This window comes from Dendrobates tinctorius, unplaced genomic scaffold (assembly GCF_039654945.1).
Source record: "Dendrobates tinctorius isolate UK_male_01 unplaced genomic scaffold, ASM3965494v1 ptg000314l, whole genome shotgun sequence".
NCBI classification, from domain to species: Eukaryota; Metazoa; Chordata; class Amphibia; order Anura; family Dendrobatidae; genus Dendrobates; species Dendrobates tinctorius.
Window position 1 is genome coordinate 1,111,992 of NW_027361981.1, and position 19,844 is coordinate 1,131,835.

Consider the following 19,844-nt stretch of genomic DNA (forward strand, 5'->3'; position numbering starts at 1 on the left):
CACAACCCCTGTAATGTAAATGTGCATATAATAGTGATATATTTGCAGACAGGTAATAAGAAGAGCATAACAATACTTATGGACTAGAGCAAGAAATGCACAAAAATATACGCACTGCAGACATTATGGATTATCATGTAACTAGACACTTCTACTCTGTTCATTATTAAGGTTAACCTGCACCTTCAAGAAACCTCTCTCTTCTATCTGTGCATCTTCTGTTTCCTGGCTGCTCTCACATGCACTAAATTGATCAGCATCACTAGCTGTATATCCTGGACTGGAGTCTATCTCCCATAGGCATTCTCCTTCACTGCCCAGATAAAGGCTGCTGGAGGAATCAACAGATTATGAGATTGTACATCATCGCTTAAAGAGTCAGCACGTATGGGGGGAAAAAAAATACATACAAAGTAAACAGTGGGGTACTACAGGGGTCAGTATTGGGTCCTCTTACTTTTATTAAACACTCCTCAACATTGAAATTTCAACAGCAAGAAAAATAGACATAATATCAAAATCACAGAGTGAATAGACATGTTAATGATACGCAATGAGCGTAAAGGGGTAAAGTTTTTCCTTGTGGAGAGTACAATTCCAGTGTAAGGAGACTTCCAGGTGAGTGCAGCCTAAAAGAGTTACCATGTGGCTACTCTGTGTGACTGCAGATTTATAAATTACCCCAGTGTACGCACTGTGAGGATTCACTAGTTTCTGACCTGGGACGGGAGAGTGTGCGCAGCCTCGCTTCCATACACATGTATGGAGCAAGGCCGCGACCTGTAGCAGTCCATGCCCATTGGTTGGCCGTGTCACAAGTCAGGGGGCGGCCTCGCTTCCATACACTGGCCGGGAGTATGTGTAATGCATACATACTCTCTGGTCCCAGTTCAGAACCAGGAAATCCCCACAGCACACAGTGCGTGACTGCAGACTTATCGGTTTGGAACTGACAACCCCTTTAAGTGCGTAGATATACAGGTGTTTCTCACAATATTAGAATATCATCAAAAAGTTAATTTATTTCAGTTCTTCAATACAAAAAGTAAAACTCATTATGTAGAGTCATTACAAACAGAGTGATCTATTGCAAGTGTTTATTTCTGTTAATGTTGATGTTTACGGCTTACAGCCAATGAAAACCCAAAAGTCATTATCTCTGTAAATTAGAATACTTTATAACACCAGCTTGAAAAATTATTTTAAAATCAAAAATGTTGGCCTACTGAAATGTATGTTCAGTAAATGCACTCAATACTTGGTCGGGGCTCCTTTTGCATCAATTAGTGCATCAATGCGGCGTGGCATGGAGGTGATCAGCCTGTGCACTGCTGAGGGGTTATGGAAGCCCAGGTTGCATTGATAGCAGCCTTCAGCTTGTCTGCATTGTGGGATCTGGTGTCTCATCTTCCTCTTTTGACAATACTCCATAGATTCTCTATGGGGTTAAGGTCAGTTGAGTTTGCGGGCCAATCAAGCACAGTGATACTGTTGTTTGTAAACCAGGTATTGGTCCTTTTGGCAGTGTGGACAGGTGCCAAGTCCAGCTGGAGAATGAAATTTCCATCTCCAAAAAGCTTGTCGGCAGAGGGAAGCATGAAGTGCTGTAAAGTTTCCTGGTAATGAGCGAACTTACACGTCACTCCGTGTTATAAAGAGATAATAATAATAATAATAAATTTTATTTTTATAGCGCCGACATATTCCGCAGCACTTTACATTTCAGAGGGGATTTGTACAGACAATAGACATTACAGCATAGCAATAATCACATACAGTAGATTATAACAAATACCAAGAGGAATGAGGGCCCTGCTCGCAAGCTTACAGTCTATGAGGAAAGCGGTAGACACGAAAGGTGGGTGGTAACAGTTGCCCTGATTGTATGGACCAGAGATAGATTGTGCACAGAAAAAGGATACCACTCCTTAGTCAAAATATAGAAAACATTCTGGCACTCTATGTAGTATCATCAGTGTTTATTAAAGTTTAACAATCCCAATATATTTTCACATTCTGGTGACACTTGCGCTTTCCATAGGTAACGTTGGTACCACAGCTCACATCAGTGCTATTTTCTTGATGTCCCAAGTCTTACTGATACTACATAGAGTGCCAGAATTTTTCAATATTTTAAAATTTCCTGGTAGAAGGCTGTGCTGACTTTGGTCTTGACAAAACACAGTGGACCTACACCAACAGATGACATGGCTCCCAAAACCATCACGGATTGTGGAAACTTCACACAAGACCTCAAGCAGTTTGGATTGTGGCCTCTCCACTCTTCCTCCAGACTCTGGGATCTTGATTTCCAAATAAAATGCAGAATTTACTTTCATCTGAAAAACCTTGGCCCACCGAGCAACAGTCCAGTTCTTTTTCTCCTTGGCCCAGGTAAGACACTTCTGACGTTGTCTATTAGTCATGAGTGGCTGATACAAGGAATGTGACATTTGTAGCCCATATCCTCGATACGTTTGTGTGTGGTGGCTCTTGAAGCAATCACTCCAGCAGCAGTCCACTCCTTGTAAGTCTCACCCAAATTTTTGAATGGCCTTTTCTTAACAATCCTTTCTAGGCTGCGGTTATACCAGTTGCTTGTGCACCTTTTTTCTACCACACTTTTTCCTTCTACTCAAATTTCTATTCATAGGCTTGGATACAGCACTCTGAACAGCCAGCTTCTTTAGCAATGACCTTTTGTGGCTTACCCTCCTTGTGCAGTGTGTCAATGACTGCCTTCTGGACATCTGTCAAGTCAGCAGTCTTCCCCATGATTGTGGAACCTACTGAAACAGACTAAGAGACCTTCTTAAATGCCGAGAAAGCCTTTGTAGATGTTTTTGTTAATTATTCTAATTTACTGAGATTATTACTTTTGGGTTTTCATTGGCTGTAAGCCATAATCATCAACATTAGCAGAAATAAACATGTAATAGATCACTCTGTTTGTAATGACTCTATATAATATATGAGTTTCACTTTTTGTACTGAAGAACGGAAATAACTTAACTTTTTGAAAATATTCTAATTTTGTGAGAAGCACCTGCAGATCTCCATTATAATCTACTGAGAGCACAAGGAGAGTGAATTAAGATGTGGTGTGGTATTGCTGCAGATTTTACTAGGAAATTTGTTAGGGAAATCCTACAGAGAATGACTGTAGCAGACAGGAAAATCTTTACATGCTGCGGATATTTTGGCATGGAAAAATAAAGCATGCTGCCAATTTCCAAATGTAATTTTCAAATCCCAAATGTCCCCATGGCCTAACTGCTATTACTTCAAAGAAACGTTATAAAATCTGCAAGCTGCTCCAAAAGGTATTTGAGCTCTCTGGGAACCATTGTTGGCATGGGATCTGATATTATCTATATAGCTTCTTCTCACATATATCAAATATAATTTATATCAAAAAGATCATTTAGGATTTCCCTCTGCTCCCCTAATTTATATGCAAAGGCCAATATTTTGTAATACACCGGTACTTCAATACTAGAAGTAACTTCCATTGTGCAGTGCTCATTTGCCAACAGAGCACCATTTGTACCTGTCCATATGGCAGACTACACATTATCCAATTCCTCCAACTCATAATACTAGTAAATGTGAGGAGAGCAATAGCAGCATGAGAAAAACATGATCACTTTACTAAATTACTTTCATAATAGTTTGAGGGTAGTACTAAACTTGAATGCTACAGAGCTTGAATAGCAGAACCAGGCCATGGACAACTAAGGGGAGGCTCCAAGTTCTCCTAATATCATTCAGGCACTTTAGTTGTTTCAATTTTACAGTCACTTCAATAAAAAAAGAAACAAAAACCTTTTAATACAATTCCCCCAATGGAAAATGCTGGGGTAAAAAAAGTCAAGTTTTCTTGGATTTCACCATACCTGCTCTTATTCTCACGTGCAGCAAGCCAAAAAAAAGTTATCTGGCACTAGATTACTACCCTCAGCATGCTGCGAAACGCACAAACGCTTGGCGAGCAGAGTCGCTCAACAGACATGTTGGGCTGACATCTATCTAGGATGTTGGTTATCTTACAGTTGCGGCCAAAAGTATTGACACCCCTGCAATTCTGTCAGATAATACACAGTTTCTTCCTGAAAATGATTGCAAACACAAATTATTTGGTATTATCTTCATTTAATTTGTCTTAAATGAAAAAACACAAAAAAAATTGTCCTAAAGCCAAATTGGAAATAATTCCACACCAAACATAAAAAAAGAGGGTGGAAAAAAGCATTGGCACTGTTCGAAAAATCATGTGATGCTTCTCTAATTTGTGTAATTAACAGCACCTGTAACTTACCTGTGGCACCTAACAGGTGCTGGCAATAACTAAATCACACCTGCAGCCAGTTGACATGGATTAAAGTTGACTCAACCTCTGTCCTGTGTCCTTGTGTGTACCACATTGAGCATGGCGAAAAGAAAGAAGACCAAAGAACTGTCTGAGGACTTGAGAAACCAAATTGTGAGGAAGCATGAGCAATCTCAAGGCTACAAGTCCATCTCCAAAGACCTGAATGTTCCTGTGTCTACCGTGCGCAGTGTCATCAAGAAGTTTAAAGCCCATGGCACTGTGGCTAGCCTCCCTAGATGTGGATGGAAAAGAAAAATTGACAAGAGATTTCAACGCAAGATTGTGCGGATGTTGGATAAAGAACCTCGACTAACATCCAAACAAGTTCACGCTGCCCTGCAGTCCGAGGGTACAACAGTGTCAACCCGTACTATCCATCGGCGTCTGAATGAAAAGGGACTGTATGGTAGGAGATCCAGGAAGACCCCACTTCTTACCCCGAGACATAAAAAAGCCAGGCTGGAGTTTGCCAAAACTTACCTGAAAAAGCCTGAAACGTTTTGGAAGAATGTGCTCTGGTCAGATGAGACAAAAGTAGAGCTTTTTGGGCAAAGGCATCAACATAGAGTTTACAGGAGGCATTCAAAAAAAAAAAAAACACGCTCCCTACAGTCAAACATGGCGGAGGTTCCCTGATGTTTTGGGGTTGCTTTGCTGTCTCTGGCACTGGACTGCTTGACCGTGTGCATGGCATTATGAAGTCAGAAGACTACCAACAAATTTTGCAGCATAATGTAGGGCCCAGTGTGAGAAAGCTGGGTCTCCCTCAGAGGTCATGGGTCTTCCAGCAGGACAATGACCCAAAACACACTTCAAAAAGCACTAGAAAATGGTTTGAGAGAAAGCACTGGAGACTTCTAAGGTGGCCAGCAATGAGTCCAGACCTGAATCCCATAGAACACCTGTGGAGAGATCTAAAAATGGCAGTTTGGAGAAGGCACCCTTCAAATATCAGGGACCTGGATCAGTTTGCCAAAGAAGAATGGTCTAAAATTCCAGCAGAGCATTGTAAGAAACTCATTGATGGTTACTGGAAGCGGTTGGTCGCAGTTATTTTGGCTAAAGGTTGTGCAACCAAGTATTAGGCTGAGGGTGCCAATACTTTTGTCTGGCCCATTTTTGGAGTTTTGTGTGAAATGATCAATGTTTTGCTTTTTGCTTCATTCTCTTTTGTGTTTTTTCATTTAAGACAAATTAAATGAAGATAATAATACAAAAGAATTTGTGTTTGCAATCATTTTCAGGAAGAAACTGAGTATTATCTGACAAAATTGCAGGGGTGTCAATACTTTTGGCCACAACTGTAGGTCCCTGTCACTCCTTGGTCTCAGAGGGAGAGCCTGTACTCCAATTCCTGAAAACTCTATTCTATGAAATTTCTTTGTAAACTGACTCATTTACCTTTGTAAATCCATTTGTCTTTGTGCTGTTTTTTTGGCTGTTACATCTTGCTGTTTTGGTACCTTTGCATTGCCTGCCTCCATCCCCGCAGCACCTTCTTGACTGGCCGCTGCCCTCTTGCGTCCTCGTCCAGACGTCTTGCTGGAGTCATCACGCTTTGCTGCACTGCCCTGAGACTCTGACTTTGGCGGCCGGCCTCTTCTAGGTTTGGGTGGTGGTGTTGGCACCACAGCATCTGTCTTTATCTCCTCAGTCTCTTTCCTGATATTTTCGGTCCCCGTGGAAGCTGCTGGCCTCTTTTTTCCTTTTTCAGGCCCGAGAATTGGAGAAGTTATCTGATCTGAAATAACCTCCTGAGACAAAATGCATGTGTAAAACAAAGGACTAAGAAAAACCCCATCTACAAAAAAAAAAAAAAAAAAAAAATTTTTTGCACTTACTGCAAAATTCCTTTCTTATTCAATACATTGAGGGACACAGGATTGTGGGTAAAACACCGTGGCTCTAGGAGACCTGACATTAGGTGAATAAAAAGTGTTGGATTCGCCTGGTGGGCTATTCCCTATCCTCAAATGCTAGGCAGCCCAGTTTAGTGCCAAAAGTAATAGGACAGCAAACAGTAAAAATTCAGTGACAGACACACACACAAAAAAAAAACAACCAGGAACCAATATGACCCGAACCCCGGGAAGAAAAGAACAGTGCAACCAGAACTGAATCCAGGACAAGTGAAAAAGGAACAGAGTGGGAGCTGTGTCCCCCAATGTATTGAACTAGAAAGGGATTTTAAGGAAAGAATACAACTCCAATTTTCTTGTTGTCAACATTGCGGAATAGAAGACCATGGGACATTCCAAAGAAATTCAAACGGGAAGGAAAAAGCAGCAGCTTTACCATGGCCTGCAGTATCATGTGCCCCAACCCAGCATAGGCCATATATGCTGGCATTAGCCCGGGTAGCAGCTTTGCAGATCTGAAAAACAAAGGCCTAGTGCCTGATCTATCAGGAGGCCCTGATGACCCTTGTAGGCTGAGCTGTAATCTAAAGGGTGGAGATTTGCTATTGGCCTTGTAGGCTTCTACGGTAGCCAACCTGATTAATTTCAAAATGTCATCTTAGACGCCGAAAAGCACATGGGCGGTCCATCAGGGATCAAAAAAAGAAAATTGGAAAGCTGGAAGACTTCCAAAACTGAAAAAGATAGGCAGGCCCTAATTGTCTTGACCAGATATAGATGGTGGAGAGAACGTATAATGTCCTCTTTGATGGGGAAAGACAAAAACTTTAGAAGAAAGAAATATAAGGGACCTAAGACCACCTTGTCCAGATGGAGAAGAAAGAAGTGAGTTCTGAAGGAAAAGACAGTAAATAGAGGTTATGACCACCAGAATTGAAACCTTCACCAAAAGGAACCTTGGAAATGTGCTGCAAACAGGCTCAAAAGAAGACTCCTGGAACAAGGTTGATGTTTTAAGGTTCCACTAGATAACTGGATGCCGAAAGTCATGTCCAGAAATTCCAGGCGCTGGGAAAGCATCAGACATGACTTCTGTCAGATGATGATCCAACTAAATAGATGCAAGGAGTTTGAACCGATTTGGAGACTGGACAAGTTTTTCTCCTGTCGACATAAGGAATGACTGCATTCCTTCTGGCACAGAGGAGCTTCATCAGGAGTTAGGGCACGTTCGTCAAGACCCCCTGAGAGCTGTCTCTAGTCTGAAGGTGAGTGCGACAAACTGGAAATGAAAAAAATGTGCAATAAAGCAAATAGGTTGCCTCCCTTGACAACTTAACAGGTTGGAGTAGTATTCCCAGCAATGTTCCTTGTATGGAACAGGAACAATGACCCTTAGAGCTGAAGGTCATGGATGGCTCAGAATAATGCAAACACGCAATGTTTAACCTTCGGAGGGGAATAAGCATAGATCCTTTAGGAGAGTAAGTAGGCAAATTTAATCTTGAAACCCAAAGACACCACCTACTCTTTGACACAGGTGTCCTCCACGTTAGCCATCCATATCTCTCTGAAGAAAAAAAAGACGTCCTTCCACTCAAGGAAGGGATTCAAGTGGCTGAAAATCTTTATGCATTGAGGGACCTGGAAGTGGAGACCTTTGCAACCTTGTGACAGGTGTACCCGAAAGGTATAGTCTTGAAAGAGGGCTGCTTGGACTTGGAAGGACTTCTGGTCATCTCTGCGAGAAGAGGAGTTACAGAAGGAATTAAAATTTAGGTAAAGCTTAGAAGGATGAGAGTGTCTACATTTCTGAGGAAGCAGAGCAATTGTGCACCTAGTAGAATTGTTGATCTTATATAAGCACTTTCTCCAGAGTCAGTCTCCTCTGGATCAGCATCTGAACTAAGTGGCTCTTCAAACAGCCACAGAATTGGATGCAAAGCAGACTGCAGGTTATGCTGACAAAAAAATATTCATAAAAACATTTTTTAATGCAGCAAAAGAGAAGTAAGGTCAAGAAAATTCTCCTTAGGATATCCAGAAGAGAAATCCTACTTAAGATGCTTAGCCCTTGGCATACAGTCTTTACTGACCAAAGACACCGCAAAGGCAGGACAGAAGGGGAACCTGCTTTTGAAAAGGCCGCTTTTCAGAGTGAGTCAATCTTCTTATCCAGCTAATCACTGAGGGATGCCGCATGAGAAATAGTCAAGGTAGTAGCTGTAGACAGAAAAGCTACCTGGCAATCAACAGAGAAGCATATAGACTATTTGGCATCCCATTCTTCAGTAAAGGGGAAGAAGGCACATACCTTGCTTAAGGAATGCCCCATCTGAGTGTGTTCACTGTATGACAAGCATACAGTCAAAGTCTTCATAGTTGGTAAAGGTGACCTGCTGCTGGTGATGCAAACAAAAGAAAACCACTTTCAGGAAAAGAGATGCAAACTTGTCCTTGACCTGGAGGGTGCCCTAATAAAGAAGGTTCTGCATAGATGAAGCCAACTTAGAATCCTGCTAGAACTCAGAGATCTACCCTGGAGATTTAGGCTGGGAAAGGAAAGAAACAATTTTCTCGTCTGTGGCTCTGAATGTGGATCCGGGAAGGTCGATGACCATCTGTGGGAAGAGATCTTATGCCTTTTGTGAGAGCATGTGTGGAGAGGGTGTAAGATCCTCAAGCTTTATGAAAGAGGAAACTAGCTGGGTTGGCAAACACTCCAGGGAATCAACCATAGATTGGGAGAGGATGGCCATGCTACCTATGGCCTGGGTCAAAGGCCTGACAAACTCAGGAAGACTCTCCTCTTGAGGGGGATCAGACATCTGGGAGAAGTAGTGAGTGATAAGGGTGGGTTACGGCATTAGGTGCAGAGAGAATTTGGGGACCGCATGTTAAGAGTTTGTCACATGCGGTCAAATAAGATAGGGGTCCATTGTGATTTTGAGAGTAGGGGTAACATGGGATGGGGCCTATGATCCAGAAAGGTTCAGTCCACAAGTGACAAGTCAGTGATGCTGGGGATAGATGGGCAGCTGGAGGTCTTGGAGATGCATACAAATCAGCAGGAAAAGTGAGCCCATGGTTGGAAGTGAGGAAAAAGGCTCAGGAAAAGCGACCCTCCCGCATTATATAAGTGGAGGGTCAGGAGAGAGAGTCACCCAGGGCGCAAGATGAAAGTTTAGACTTATCCGTGAGAGATGATGCAACACGTGGTGCAGCTGACCGCGCAGGATGCTCGGAAAGAAAAATTGGGGACTGACAAGTAGTTCTCTAACAGCAAAAAAGCTTATGGAAATTGGCATAAAACGTGCCGTAAGATGATGGCAAGCCTCACAAAAAGGTGGTCTCAAACTAAAATAAATGACCCAAAGGTGGAGATCGCCTAGGTAAAACATAACAAAAAAAAATACTAAAAAAGGTGAGATTGCCAAGGGCGTTGTGTATGCGCCAGAAACGCGTCAGGTGTTTATTCTGTTTTTAAACATGGCTAACATGCCTTAAAGATTTTTTTTTACCAGGCAGGAGTGTCACTTCTATTCCTGTTGTTTCCTTCTGCTAACTGCTGTGCTCACCAGCGCAATCTGGCACCCATTTGTGTTTTCCTTGATTGGACCCAGCATCATTTGGTCGTATGTTTGGATCACGTGTCAAGCTCCCATACCTCTTTCTCAGGCACCTAAAATAGGTGGGAGAGGTGGTTGTAGGAATTATACTCACAAGTCCGACATTGGACGCCCATGGAATGACCCCTTTGGTGACCTGTCACGATTGTGTTGTGTTCAAAACCACACTGCAGCAATAGCCTCAGGTGACTGGTGACCCTTGGAGAGATAGCATCCACAGGGAAGTTCACTACTGTGAACTGTGTGGTGCGACCTCCCTTGGGTGAAGGAAAAAACAGATGACGTGAGAGAGGTCATATTTGCGACACCAGGCTAAAACTGAGCTGTCTAGTATCCAAGAACAAGAGAGATAGCCCAACAGGTGGAGGAAGCACATTTTTTTTAACCTGGAATTGAAGCGCATAGTGACAGGGCGCATACTCACGGTCCTCTGACCCCAATTGGTATTAACAAGAAAAGAACCTACTTTGCACCATGAAAAGAGAATCTTTTACCGGGTTTATGCAGCAAAACTAGAGGCAGAAATCACAATTCCGGGCCACTTAGACTAGATGCGACAATGTCTTTTTCAGGCAGATTCTGCGTTGATTCCGCCACAAGAGAGACCGTCTTATGTAATGTTTGTAATCGTTTCAGGGTTAGGAAACCCAGAAGCAGTTAAATGACGTGACAAGCTTTTTCGGGCTTAGAATCCACCTGCACTTTTTACGTCACAGTACACAATGGAAGATGACAGAATCAGAACTGCTGCAAGAACAATGACAAAAATTTCCAAAAAGGCAGCTGCAGAAAATGACAGTGTGCGTTTTCCTGAAGCAGCTTTGCATGGGAAAACTCGGCTGCTACGCCGCCTTCTAGATACACAGTGTGCACATGCACTTACTGGGCTTCTATTGTAGTTTTGGTTAAACACTGTTAAACACTGTTTTAATTGCTACAAAATTTGCTAGTCCTCTCAAATAGGACCTTGCGCAATGTAGTCCTTGATACTTATGAACCCTGGCCATCCTTCCTGCCACAGCTGATTGATAGCTTTATGTCTATGTACAGTATAGGTATTAAGTGGTCAATGTTGCAGGAGGGGTTAGAAAGAGCTGAGAGAACTAGCAGGGCTGCAGCAGATAAATCGTTGAGTTTATTAAAGAATCCCAGTTAATGACCCAGCACTAGAATCAGGGTCTTTGCCCCCATGTTATGTTGCCTGCAAATTGGGAAGCATAAACATGGTGCAGCTTCCCTTTAACTATAACAATAAAAGCAGTGATGTCACTGTACCTTGTTCTTCACAGCGTCACACTTTACTGGAGTGACAGAGATCATTCTCACTGGATGCTCCTCATTTTCGCTTACACCAATTTCAGATACTTCTGAACTTTGATCCCTAAAGAGAAATGAACAAACTGTACACAAAGCTTTGCTTTTTTATGTGCAAATACATCACTACATAAATACTAATCTGAAGGAAATGCGTCACTTTTCTTTATATTAAATATGATATTAATAGTATATAGTACGACAACCTTTAAAACATTGTAATGTTATTTTATTTTCAATTGCGTAACAAGGATTTGTTATACAGGAGCGCAACCTGTTTAATAGCATCTTCGTGCGGTCTCAGGACACAATACACACCATATGGCATACCTAAGACATAGGAGAGGAAGGACAGCAACTGACCTATCACCTACGCTGATCAACTATGGCAGGTGCACAAGTATTGTGTAGGAGACTGTTTGTTGGGAGACTCAGCTGCATGGACAACACAACCTGGTGGACATTCGCTGCTAAATAAGGGATTATTTCCAAAACATAAAGTTAGCCCCTATCTTCTGGCAGTCTGACCTATGAGACTGCCAGAAATAAGAACTTGGATTTCTCTGGTAGTCCCAATGAATGGAGCAAAGCGCCAGCAGGTGCATCTCTGCATCACTCAGTAGAAGACACTGCAGAGCCTGATCCTCCAGATCTCCAGAGATTTCAGCTGCACAACCCCCAGCAATCACTAACTTATACCCTACATAATGGTTAGAGGAGAACTTCATATTTTGGGAGTAGCCCATTAACCTACTTCTCCATCCTTGTTTTGTAGAGGCCAAAGGGAAGTGTAGCTACTAGTTTTTGTAGTTTGCTTGTTTACACAATATTTCCATACTTGCCTCTCTGCTGGCAGACAAAGATAATGAATATGGTCAAAAATTATTATTTAGATTTCCAGAACTACATGCAGCCGGACCCTACTAATTTACAGTGCCTTGCGAAAGTATTCGGCCCCCTGGAACTTTTCAACTTTTTCCCACATATCATGCTTCAAACATAAAGATACCAATTGTAAATTTTAGGTGAAGTATAATAATAATAAATAATAATCTTTATTTTTATATAGAGCTAACAGCGCTTTACAGTTTGCACACATTATCATCACTGTTCCCGATGGGGCTCACAATCTAAATTCCCTATTAGTATGTCTTTAGAATGTGGGAGGAAACCCACGTAAACACGGGGAGAACATACAAACTCCTTGCAGATGTTGTCCTTGGTGGGATTCGAACCACTGAGCCACCATGCCGCCCCAAGAAGAATCAATAACAAATGGAACACAATTGTGAAGTTGAACGAAATTTATTGGTTATGTTATATTTTTGTGGAAGTTCCAAAACTGAAAAGTGGGGCGTGCAATATTATTCGGCCCCTTTACTTTCAGTGCAGCAAACTCACTCCAGAAGTTCATTGTGGATCTCTGAATGATCCAATGTTGTCCTAAATGAATAATGATGATAAATATAATCCACCTGTGTGTAATCAAGTCTCTGTATAAATGCACCTGCTTTGTGATAGTCTCAGGGTTCTGTTTGAAGCACAGAGAGCATCATGAAGACCAAGGAACACAACAGGCAGGTCCGTGATACTGTTGTGGAGAAGTTTAAAGCTGGATTTGGATACAAAATGATTTCCAAAACTTTAAACATCCCAAGGAGCACTGTGCAAGTGATCATATTGAAGTGGAAGGAGTATCATACCACTGCAAATCTACCAAGACCCGGCCATCCCTCTAAACTTTCATCTCAAACAAGGAGAAGACTGATCAGAGATGCAGCCAAGAGGCCCATGAACACTCTGGATGAACTGCAGAGATCTACAGCTGAGGTGGGACAGTCTGTCCATAGGAAAACAATCAGTCATACACTGCACAAGTCTGACCTTTATGGAAGAGTGGCAAGAAGAAAGACATTTCTCAAAGATATCCATAAAACACCAAGGTTACTTACCGGTAGCCGGTTTTTCCGGAGCCCATGACGGCACACATGAGAGAGGGGATCCGCCCAGTCAGGACAGGGACCCTACTGAAGATAAAAGGGCGGTACCTCTCCCTCGCTTCAGTTGGTTTACAGAGCATGAGGCGCCCCCCGGGTTAGTACACATGGTAAAACTATCACCACATTATATCTAACTAAAAAAACACCCAAACTATAGTGCACACCAAAGGAGTGAAAAGGGTGGGAATATACAGGTGTCGTCATGGGCTCCGGAAAAACCGGCTACCGGTAAGTAACCTTGCTGTTTTCCCATCTCCCATGACGGCACACGAGAGACTTTTGTAGAATAAGACACCATAGGGAGGGACCACCGCTTGCAGCACCCTTCTACCAAAGGTTAGGTCAGTAGAGGAAGATAGATCAAGTCGGTAGTGCTTAAAAAAGGTGGAAGGTTAGGACCAAGTAGCGGCTTTACAAATTTGTTCAATTGATACCTCAGCCTTCTCTGCCCAGGAGGTAGCCACGGCTCTGGTGGAGTGAGCCTTGATGCCTTCTGGAACCGGAGCGCCACTTGCGGAGTAGGATAACATAATGGCCTCCCTGATCCATCTGGTAATGGTACTCTTAGCTACCCCGTGCCCTTTTCTACTACCCTGAAAGGCTACAAAAATGGACTGATCTTTCCTCCACTGACTAGTTACTGACATATATTGTAATATGGCTCTTCTTACATCTAATGTATGGAACTTTTGCTCCCCAGGGTTTCTAGGATTGTTACAGAAAGATGGCAAGGAGATCTCCCGAGTCCTATGAAACTTTTGGACTACCTTGGGGAGATAGGCCGGGTCTGGTCTTAGAACCACTCGGTCCTCCAAGATCTGTGTATATGGAGGACATAACGACAGAGCTTGAAGGTCGCTGACTCTTCGGGCTGATGTTAAGGCTACCAGTAAGACAGTTTTAAGTGTAAGTAGCTTTGGTGACAGTTCTAGTAGTGGTTCAAAGGGGTCTTTGGTTAAGGCCTCTAAGACTAGGTTGAGGTCCCAGGGTGGTATCTTTGGGATAATGACCGGCCTTGACCTGCCACAGGACTTTATGAATCGGAACACCCACCTATTGGCTGCTAAGTTGCAGTTATATAGGGCCCCCAAAGCTGAGACTCGAACTTTGAGTGTGTTAGTGGCGAACCCCAGTTGTAGCCCCGACTGCAAGAACTCTAGGATAGGTTCCACTGGCACTACATCCCCCAAGGGTTCCCCCAGGAAGTCTAGGAACTTTTTCCACGTTCTGCCGTAGATTTGGGATGTTATAGGTTTCCTACTTTTCAACAGGGTGGAGACTAACCCTGGAGAAAATCCCTGGCGACTCAGTAGCGCCCTCTCAAATTCCAGGCTGCTAGATGGAAGCCCTTCACCTGAGAGTGGACCACAGGTCCCTGGGAGAGCAGGTCTGGAATCTCCGGTAGTATCCATGGATCTGTCACTGACATGAGCCTCAGAAGAGAGAACCAAGGCCTTCTCGGCCAAAACGGAGCTATAAGAATTATTCTCGCTCGATCCTCCCTGATTTTCCTGACCACCACTGGGATTCATTGTTATCGGGGGAAATGCATAGGCCAGGATGAACTTCCAGGGTATTTGTAGGGCATCTACTGCGAAGGGGTTTTCCCTTGGGTTTAGTGAGCAGAACTTCCTGACCTTCCGGTTGTGTGCGGTAGCGAACAGGTCTATTTCTGGTTTGCCCCAGGCCTGAACTATTTGTTGGAAGACTTGGGGGTTTAGGGACCATTCCCCTTGTCTCAGATGCCTGCGACTCAGGAAGTCTGCCTGTATATTTTCTGCCCCCTTTATGTGCAGTGCGGTGATGGATAACAGATGTTGTTCTGCTAGCTGGAAGAGTAGATCTGATATTTGCATGAGGCCCCGAGATCTCGTTCCCCACTGGTGATTGATGTAGGCTACTACTGCCTGATTGTCCGTCATGACCCGGGTGTGGCGGCCCCGAAGTAAGGGAAGGAAATGTCTCACGGCTTTCTCCACTGCCCATAGATCTTTTACATTTGAACCATGATCCCTTTCTAGCGAGGACCAGGTCCCCTGTACTGAGTGGGATCTCAGGTGTGCTCCCCATCCTGTGGCACTCGCGTCTATTGTAATGATGTCCTCGACTGGTTTTTGCCACGGGACACCGGCTGTTAGATTCTTTTCTACAGTCCACCAGACCAGGGAATCTCTTACAGCCACTGAGAGACATAGTTTGCCTTCTAAATGCCCTTTTAATTGTTTCTGTGCTGACAGAACTTCCCACTGTAGTTGCCTTAAGTGGTACTGCGCCCACGCTACCGCGGGTATGCATGTCAACGAGTCTAAAAGGGACATTGCGTTCCTCAGTGTCATATTTGGCCTTTGTATTGCTATGCGAGCTACGCCTCTTATCTTGGTCACTTTGCTCTCTGGTAGGAGGCAGCGTTGTTGCTCGGAGTCCAATATCAACCCTAGGAAGGATTGCTCTTTTACTGGGGTTATCCTTGACTTGGGGATGTTTACTATCCATCCTAGTCCTACTAGAATTGCTATCACTTCCTTCACTTGATGTGTGCAGTGGGACTCCGACCTCCCTATTACCAGAAAGTCGTCTAGGTATGGGACGATCACTATGTCCCTGGAACGCAGAAAAGACATTACTTCGGCCATCACTTTGGTGAACACTCTGGGGGCTGTAGACAGGCCAAATGGAAGGGCTGCGTACTGGTAGTGTTTCACCTGCCCCTGGATATAGAGCGCCACTCTCAAATATTTTCGATACTCCTGATGAATTGGGATGTGATAGTAGGCATCTTTTAAGTCTATCACTGCCATGAGGCAATGCTGGAACAGGATCTTTGTAGCCGTGTTGATTGACTCCATTTTGAAGGAGCAATTGTCTACCCACTGATTGAGTCTCCTCAGGTTGACAATGGTTCTCCAAGAGCCGTCTGGTTTTTGTATTAAGAAGAGGGGGGAGTAGAACCCCCTTCCTTCTTCTTGCACTGGGACTTCCTGTAGGACTTGTTTTTTCACTAGTCCCAAGACTTCCGTCTCCAGGGCCAGCTGTTGCTCTTGGGCTTTCCTTATGGGTGTCATTATGAAGGTATGTCTGGGCGGACGGATGAATTTTATTTTTAAGCCGTCCTTGATTATATTTAGGACCCATGTACTGGGGGAGATATTTGCCCAGGCGGAAAGGAAGAGAGAAAGCCTTCCCCCTACCTCCGGCCCAATGTCATTGGGGAGATTTTTTGGAGGAAGTGGATGGCCCTTTAAACATATAGCCCGATCCTCTTCTTTCTTTAAAGTCCCAGCTTTTTCTATCTCCCGGAGGACGACCCCTGTTAAATCTCCTCCTCCGAAAGGGCTGCTTTTTAGGTTCTCCCGGAAATCGAGGAAAGCTTTTCTTCCTATCCCCCGCATGTTCCAAAATCTCTTCTAGTTTTTTCCCGAAGAGGAATTGGCCATCGCATGGAATGGAACATAACCTATGCTTTGATGGTAAATCTCCGGGACACCCTTTAAGCCACAGGACTCGTCTGGCCGCGTTTGACAGGCTTGCTGCCCTAGCTGTCAATCTTGCGGAGTCTGCAGAGGAATCTGCTAGGAAAGCCGCTGCTCCGTGCACCAGTGTCAAATTAGCCAGAATTTCGTCCCTAGGAACTCTATCCTTGATCTGGTCCTCTATTTGTTGCAGCCAGACCATGAGGGCACGAGCGGTACAGGTACCAGCTATCGCTGGTTTCAATCCACCTGCTGAAGCTTCCCAGATGTGCTTCAGGAAACCGTCTGCTTTTTTATCAAGCGGGTCTTTCAACACGCCAGAGTCCTCTAATAGTAGGGATACCTTTTTTGAGGATCTGGCTACGGCCCCATCAATTTTTGGGACTTTTTCCCAGGCTTCTGAATCCTTCTGCTCAAAAGGGTACCTCCTCATTGATGCGGAAGGTAAGCCCCCTGACCTCTCCGTTTTTTTCCATTCCCTGTCAATTAGTGCTTTTATTTTATCATTTACAGGGAAGGTACGTTTTCGTTTTTCCTCCAGTCCTCCAAACATTACATCCTCTAATGATTTGGGAGCTTTTTCCTCTTTAAGGCCCATTGTAGCCCTAATCGCTCTGACCAGTTTTTCCACATCCTCTGTTGGGAAACATGGACGGCCGCCTATATCGCTGTCCGAGGAGGATTCTGAGGACTGAGTAGAGGAAGAGGCGGTGGAGGGGGACAAGAATCTATCCCGCCCCTTCTGCCTTGGCGAGGCCTCTGAATCGGAGCTTCTTCTACGATTTCTTTTATCTTTCTTTTTAAGGGCTGCCTTTAGGGAACCCTTCACCTCCTGCTGAATTAACTGTTTAAGGCTAGTCACCAAATCAGGGGTCTCTTCCTGTATAGTTTTATTTATACAGTCAGCGCAGAGGTCTTTCTGCCACTGATCTGCCAGCGGGTGTTTACATAGGGCGCATTCTCTATTTTTGGTTTTGCTGCTGGCCTTCCTCGACCCTAGTGCTCAAACAGAGAAAATGGAACCCTGTTACCATAAGGGTGACATTTACGTAGATCACTCACCACCGCTGTCAATCAGGGGTACCGATCTCGGAGGCTCCTCAGATGCACTCGTGACGTTTCTCCTGGACGTTTCAGTCATGCCGACTGCGTTTATGACTGCCGCTCCCACCACTCGAGCGACTGCTCCTAGTATGTTGGCGGCTCGGCCTGGCATCTGGCGAGAGGTCTTGCTGCTGACGCTGCTGCTGACGCTGCTTGTCTTGCCCCACTTCCATCATGAAGCCTTGGGCATGAGTGCGTCTTCTGTGGTCATCCCCCTTTTGTAAGGGGGATCCACTGCACTCTCCGCCTCCTCCGGTTACCCCCCAGCCCCTCCCCCCCCGCCATGCCGCCGGGATCTCCTATCGCCGGCCGGCGTTATTTGCTATGGGCGCAGCCATCTTGGATCGCCGGCGCCGCCACCCGAAGTCACGCAGGCACGCCCCCTCCCAGCGTGCCCTGCGCGTGTGACGTCAGGGGAGCGCGACCTGGAAGTGGCCGCTCCGACGCTCCTGGATGCGGCAGAGGGGGAGAGGGCGGCGCGGCAGCCACGGCAGAGCCCCAGGACCCCAGGCCGTGGTGCTCCTGCGCCCGCTCGGACGCTGAGCCCCCGGGGGACCCGCGGACGGCGCTTCCCTCCCCCGACGCACGGCGCCCAGGACCCTGCCTGTTCTTCCACGCCGGCACGAGAGAGGGGCAGGTACGTCTTCAGTACACGGGTCCCTGTCAGGACAGGAAACCCAACTGAAGTTAGGGAGAGGTACCGCCCTTTTATCTTCTGTAGGGTTCCTGTCCTGACTGGGCGGATCCCCTCTCTCATGTGTGCCATCATGGGAGACGGGAAAAACATGGATTTTTGTGAGTACTCACCGTAAAATGCTTTTCTCCGAGACGCTCATTGGGGGACACAGAGACTGTGGGTGTGTGCTTCTGCCGTCTGGAGGCTGACACTAAGTATACAAAAAAAGAGTTAGCTCCTCCTCCGCCGCATACACCCTCGCCCCCAGACCGGGCGTAACTCAGTTTAGTGCATAAGCAGTAGGAGAATGCGCCTTAAATTCAGGCAAGAAATTATACGTCTGGAAAAGGGACCACCCTGATCATTACATAAGGATTTGTATAACTCAAAATAAGCAAAAGCCAACTGGCTAGTAGGGTGGGTGCTGTGTCCCCCAATGAGCGTCTCGGAGAAAAGGATTTTACGGTGAGTACTCACAAAAATCCATGTTTCTCCTTCGACTCATTGGGGGACACAGAGACTGTGGGACGTTCTAAAGCAGTCCCTGGGCGGGATCTTAGCTCACTCAATCCATGCTATTTTGCGCCCCTGATTAGAGGTGCGCAACTGCTGCCTGGAGAATCTTTCTTCCCAGGCTTGCATCCGAGGATGCCTGGGTATGTACGTTATAATGTTTGACAAACGTATGCAAGCTGGACCAGGTAGCTGCTTTGCACACCTGTTCCGCTGAAGCTTGGTGTCGCAGTGCCCATGAGGCACCCACTGCTCGAGCCGAGTGTGCCTTGATCCCTGCCGGAACCGGCGTGCCACTAATTTCATAAGATTCTTGGATCGTCAGGCGAACCCATCTGGCCAAAGTCGCTTTGGACGCAGCGAGCCCCTTCCGCCGCCCTTCTGGGATCACGAATAGAGAGTCTGTCCGGCGGAAAGGAGCTGTCCTTGTCACATACCTCCTAAGAGCTCTTACCAGATCCAAGGTGTGCAATGCCTTTTCTACCCTGTGCACCGGTGCCGGGCAAAACGAGGGTAAGACAATGTCTTCGTTGATATGGAATGCAGAGACAACCTTCGGCAAGAAGGGAGGAGCTGGCCTTAAAACTACCTTATCCTTATAAAAGGTCAGGAACGGCGGTTTACAAGATAAAGCCGCCAATTCCGAAACCCGCCTAATAGACGTAATAGCTACCAGAAAAACGACCTTCCTGGACAGGTAAGGTAAGGAAACCTCTTGTAACGGTTCGAAAGGAGCCTCCTGAAGGGCCCTGAGCACCAAGTTCAGGTCCCATGATTCCGTCGGCGCCTTATAGGGGGGTACTAAATGTGCGACCCCCTGCATAAACGTCCTAACCTGCCAGACCGAAGCGACCTTTCGTTGGAAAAGCACCGACAGAGCCGAGATCTGCGTTCTGAGCGAACTCGG

General features: G+C 45.3%; 1 protein-coding gene across 11 annotated transcripts in view; it reads right to left on the bottom strand.

Annotated features, from left to right (window-relative positions):
- Positions 1-19,844, bottom strand: part of PDS5A (PDS5 cohesin associated factor A) — a 219,225-nt gene that overhangs the window by 17,734 nt on the left and 181,647 nt on the right. For 3 of the 11 annotated variants that reach the window (XR_012227056.1, XR_012227057.1, XM_073561100.1), the window contains exons 31-33: positions 11,136-11,241; positions 5,774-6,126; positions 184-331 (exon numbers count right to left, since the gene is read on the bottom strand). Coding sequence is in view for 9 of the 11 variants with exons in the window: in XM_073561100.1 (XP_073417201.1) it covers positions 184-331; positions 5,774-6,126; positions 11,136-11,241 (607 nt within the window). In the remaining 2 variants the exon portion in view is untranslated. Of the gene's footprint in view, positions 1-177; positions 332-5,773; positions 6,127-11,135; positions 11,242-19,844 lie in introns of those variants that run through there. The other 8 variants (XM_073561102.1, XM_073561103.1, XM_073561101.1 and 5 more) reach the window with 5 other exon arrangements.